The sequence below is a fragment of the Cryptomeria japonica genome, chromosome 1 (assembly GCF_030272615.1).
Source record: "Cryptomeria japonica chromosome 1, Sugi_1.0, whole genome shotgun sequence".
In the NCBI taxonomy this organism is placed as follows: Eukaryota; Viridiplantae; Streptophyta; class Pinopsida; order Cupressales; family Cupressaceae; genus Cryptomeria; species Cryptomeria japonica.
In genome coordinates, this window is record NC_081405.1 from 264,992,963 (window position 1) to 264,998,343 (window position 5,381).

Genomic DNA, 5,381 nt, shown 5'->3' on the forward strand with positions numbered 1-5,381 from the left:
TTTTTTTCAACATAATCATTTAACATTTAAATGGCTAGGCAATTATTTATTTCCTTCCAAAATATACCGATGCACCATACAAAATAAATAAGCCATTTAACCATTTAGTCTAGCAATTCATTAGTTAATTAAATTAATAATCACAAAGCATAATAATCAACTAATTACACCAACATAAGAAAACATCATCCATTTAAATTAAATAACCATTTAAATAAACGGAAACAGGCAAAACCAAGAATGACCAAATGACGACTCTCAAATGACCAAACCAAGGCATCATGACTCGCATACCAGCCAGATGGGACAAGACAACTGACTGACAACACTCACACGAGTGTAACTGCGAGTCAAGCTAGGGTACAACAACTATCTCCTCCACTCCCATCAGATATATAAGGCATGCTCAGACCTGCGAAACTAGGTGGAGTCAATACCCCATACTACCTGGTACTAGTACCTGCAATGTCATGCACCACATAAATCCATACGTGCATATGGACCAATATATATATATATATATATATATATATATATATATATATATATATACAGACACGACACGCACAACGATGAAGGAGAATCGTGACGTTCCCTGTCTCACCAGAGTGAGTGAAGGAAAATCATCCCCTTGCATCCCAATACACTTGCAAACACGCAACATATAGTATCTTATAGTATCTTATATAGTATTTTTAAATTGCATTCACTCTTATAGTCTCCTATAGTATATTATGTTAATTAGGAAAGAATAAATACTCTTATCAATGATCTCTCTAATGAAAAGGCAACATTGAAGAGCACCATTGAACACTTCTCTTCTCAAAATACTTTATATGCAATAAAAATAAATAAAAAATATGTGTAACGACATAATTACTTATATAAGAAATAAACACAATTTCACATAAAATTGTATTTGTATTTTTTATCATATAGAAACAAAACTAAATAGAAACTCACATGAATATACAAATTTCATCGTAGAGAGTACATTAGCTTTCCACGTACTCAAAATATTTGGGAATAAAATGATTCATCCCCCATTAGAGAAAAATCAGGAACAAATAAATCGATTGAACGAAATAACTGAATTTTTAATTTTTCAAAAAAAAAACTACCTTAAAAAGGCCAAAGGAATATTACACAAAACCAAACAAAAACGTGTCAGTCAGGAAAAAAAGACAATTTTTAGTAAAACACCACAAAATCATGTCTTCATAAGTAGTCACATCTTTTGGACACATTCCGCGAATCTGACGATCAGGCGGCCCTGTCAGATCAAAGCCTGTCACAGCCCTCGGTCGCATGGGGCCGCTGGCACATATGACCCTTTGCTCAACATCAACCCAATAAAATTAATAACCTGCAACATATGGCCATCTGATAGAACATATTGTTTTCACCTTTTTACTTTTAACAAATTTTTTTTTAAAAAGATTATTTTTCATATCTGGTCAAAAAAGGTTCACGAAGATAAAGTAAGATATACATTAATTATTTTTTGATGATGTGCATTGAGAAGAGGAGATGGGTTAACTAGCTTGCTGAATTTATTTTTAGCAGGTAATGTGGAAAATTCTGAGATAGTGAGATGTGGGTGTGAGAGACAATTGCAAGGATGTTAATGGGCGAGGCTCTGATTTTTTTGGGTGCTTTTTGTTTATCAGTTCGAGTATTTAGCTATGTGATGTGGAGAAATCTCTGTCCATATTTTATTTTGATGCTTTAGAGGAGATTTAGTAGAGATAAGGTTTGATGCTGAATTTATCAAGTTTGAAGGTTTTGTTATTTCTCTCCTTCAATTTAGCATTCAATGGGTCAAACTCCTGTGGTTGATTGGAAACGTGTGAAGTCCATTTGTGGATGAAACTGGCTGAAGTTGTCACAAGTTTAATGTTTGATTGGAATACCGAATTAGAAGGGGGTCGATTAAAAGCTGTTTGTTAGTGAAGCTGGCGATTTTGAATCGGGTAGTGGACAAATCTTCATCCACCATCTAGGTATTTCCATCTGGCCTGTAATGAATGAATTTCTTGACCTGGATTGGAAACCTTAATAGGCCATTTGCTTAAGAAAATTTCTTCAAGTTTAGACCAAGTTAAAGATTTTCTTAGGAAAGGTAATTCTAAGCTGTCTTTTTTCTCTTTTTGAAATCAATTTCTTTACTAGTAAGAGTTTTTTTCTTTTTCTCCAATGAAGTTGATGATGGATTCCGTGTAAGGTAGTGATGATTTCGTGTCCGCAATTGTTTCCGGTACTGTTTTTCTTTCCTTTTGTAGCCCAGTTTATCTCTGGGATAGATTTATGCTGCAGTATGACTCGGAGGGATTCCTCTCGTATTTTAGGGCTCGTTTAAGATGGAGAGCAGTTTGGATTAAGAAGTATTCCATTTGTATCTAAGGTTGAGAGAATTTTTGCGTTGTGGAATCCAATTTGTATTGAGAGGGATTCCCTTTGTGTTTTAGGGTGTAGAGGGATTGTTGCTCTTTGAATACAATTGTCTCGGGGAGAAACTCTTCTTGCATTTAAAGTCCAGGAGGTTTCTAAGGTGCGGGATCCGGTTTTAACTGAAAAGGGTTTCTTTTAGTAATTGAGATCCAGTGGGTTTTGGGGTTTTGGAGTTACAATATGCATTGGAAGGGATTCCTGCGTATTTAAGGTGTAGAAAGTTTTTGGTTTTGAAGTCCGAATTGCATGAGGGGGGATTCATTTGACAGTTATGTTCTAGACAGCTTTTGGGTTTGAGTCCAATTGGCATTAGGAGTGCTCTCGAGTTCAGTTTGGATCAAGAGGGACCTCTTTTGAATATTAAATCCACAGGACTTCTGGGTTTTGGATTCCAAAGGATTTTCTGTTGCAGTATAGAATTTGGTGTTCAATTGCAGCGGGAGAAGGTTATTTGGAAAATTTCTGTTTTGCGTTTCATTTTAGTGGGATATGATGGAGAGCTATGATGAGTTGAATAGTTTGGGTGAGTTGGGATTTCTGTCCTGTGTCAATGAAACAGAAAGGAGAGGGGTAAAGGAGGAAATTATGGCTGAGGATTATGTTAGTGAGGATGACGTTGATATTGATGAGCTTGAGAAACGGATGTGGAAGGATCGGATTCGGCTCAGATGCATCAGGGAGTCTCGGAAAACAAGTAATGCGATTGACAACGCAAAGGAAAGGCAATCCCAAGAGCAGGCAAAGAGGAAAAAGATGTCGAGGGCCCAGGATGGTATATTGAAATATATGCTTAAGATGGTGGAGGTTTGTAAAGCACAAGGGTTTGTTTATGGTATAATTTCAGAGAAAGGAAAGGCAGTGACTGGTGCCTCTGATAATCTTAGGGCCTGGTGGAAGGAGCAGGTGAGGTTTGATAGGAATGCTCCCGCTGCAATAGGAAAATATCAACAAGAAAATGCATTGCAAGGGATTGATGAAAGTGATTCAATTGTGGTGTCAACTCCTCATTCTCTTCAGGAACTGCAGGATACTACTCTAGGTTCTTTGCTATCTGCTTTGATGCAGCATTGTGATCCGCCTCAGCGGAAGTACCCTTTGGATAAGGGTGTTTCTCCTCCTTGGTGGCCAACTGGCAATGAGGATTGGTGGCCGCAGACAGGTTTCCCTAAAGGTCAAGGACCGCCGCCTTACAAAAAACCTCATGATCTGAAGAAGTCCTGGAAGGTAGGGGTTCTTACTGCTGTCATAAGGCATATGTCCCCAGATATTGCTAAAATTCGAAAACTTGTAAGACAGTCAAAATGTTTGCAGGATAAGATGACAGCGAAAGAGAGTGCAACTTGGATTGCTGTTATCAATCAAGAGGAAGCATTGTGTCAGGAGCAAAATCCCGAAGCTTGCTTCCCAACTGGTATTACTGGATGTAGAAATTCTGGAATTCTAACTTCTAGCAGCAGTAATGAGTTTGATATTGAAGGTCTTGATGATGTCCCTGGTTCAGTAAATCCAAATAATCATGTTCAGAAAGATGGGACACAAGGCCAAGGTATCTTTAACATGGCTCTTGCAGAGAGCATCTGTTGGTCTATTCCGAATGGACAAAACACAAAGATTACCAGAAAAAGGAAAATGCATGAAGAAGGTGCAACACAAGGGCAGAAGTTCTATACATGCCCACATGAACAGTGTCCATACAATGAGCAAAAGAATGGATTTTTGGACCAGAGCATGAGGAATGCCCATCAGTGTAAATGTCCTTACAAAATAGATGCGCATGGATCTGGTTTCCAGAGATTGGAACATGAAAATAACAAGTCCACACTGTATCATTCTACAGGGCAACCCACTGGAACTCATTCACAAGAGAAGGATCTTTCTCAACCAAAGAGTAGACAGCTAGCATCCCAAGAAGACACGGATCTTCTTCCTCTCAATACAAGCAGTTTTATCATGCCAGATAATACACGGGAGCAAATCAATGAGCTACTTGCTTTGTATGATAGTAGCCTGGAACAGAACAAGCAATGCACGAATTTAAGTGCCCAGTCATACAATGCTAATGACCAACTTGATATGAATACAGGACATGCCTTTCAGGAAGAAGGCTTCTTCAACATTACTCCTGAAGACATCTTTTTCAGTCACAGTGTGGAAGGCAAGAACGTCAGTGACCGCAGTGCAAGTGTGTCTCAGTGTAGTGCGGGTATGCTGAAATCAATGAGAGAGGGTATATTCAGTTACGAAAGAAAGTTATTTGATAACTACTTTGTGCCTCAGTCTCAGGAAATCACTGGGAACCTCCAGTTTCAAGCTGCTTACATTGACTGCCAGGAATCATTAAGCTCCAAGTTACGTAATCAGTCTACATATGAAGATAAAATCTTGTATTTTGGAGCATGAACTGAAGTTTGGTCGATTGAAGTTTTTATCATTCTATTTCTTATCTGACTTTCTGCATTTACGAAATCTACATGCAGTTTTGTAATATATGTTTCAGAGAGGAATGTCCCCAGTCCCACAAATGTGATTGTGATCTTTTCTGCCATCTGTTGTTACTTCCTTAGCAGAATCATATTGTACATGCTAATCGCTTGTTATAATCAGATATTGTCAAGGATTACAATCTTTTAATATTTCATTTTCAACACCTGGAAATATTCCTTTTTGATGTTTCACTGTGACAAGCATTTTAGTTCCTAGTGATGGCATAAAATTAGTTTGACATTTTTTTTCACCAATCAGTACATTTAATAGCTGAAATGATCCCCCAAAAGTACGATGGAGAACTAATAATGCAGATAGGTGAAAATTGTGTTTTACAGTTACATCATATGCATGATTCTTACTAACTGCAGAAAGTTTTAAGTTGTAATACGAAATAGAATACAATTGAAGGGCTACCAAAGTTGTTGTTTTCTTATTCCTATTAG

The 5,381-nt window shown here is 37.5% G+C and overlaps 1 protein-coding gene across 1 annotated transcript; it reads left to right on the forward strand.

Annotated features, from left to right (window-relative positions):
- The first annotated feature begins 1,441 nt into the window (after positions 1-1,441).
- LOC131075746 (ETHYLENE INSENSITIVE 3-like 1 protein) lies at positions 1,442-5,098 on the forward strand. The gene has a single exon (XM_058012626.2). The coding sequence runs from the start codon at positions 2,941-2,943 to the stop codon at positions 4,849-4,851; it is 1,911 nt and encodes a 636-aa protein (XP_057868609.2). The 5' UTR covers positions 1,442-2,940; the 3' UTR covers positions 4,852-5,098.
- Positions 5,099-5,381: the final 283 nt, after the last annotated feature.

What these genes read in the sequence shown, in the direction of transcription:
- LOC131075746 (XM_058012626.2), top strand. Translation starts at nt 2,941, where the DNA reads ATGATGGAGAGCTATGATGAGTTGAATAGTTTGGGTGAGTTGGGATTT.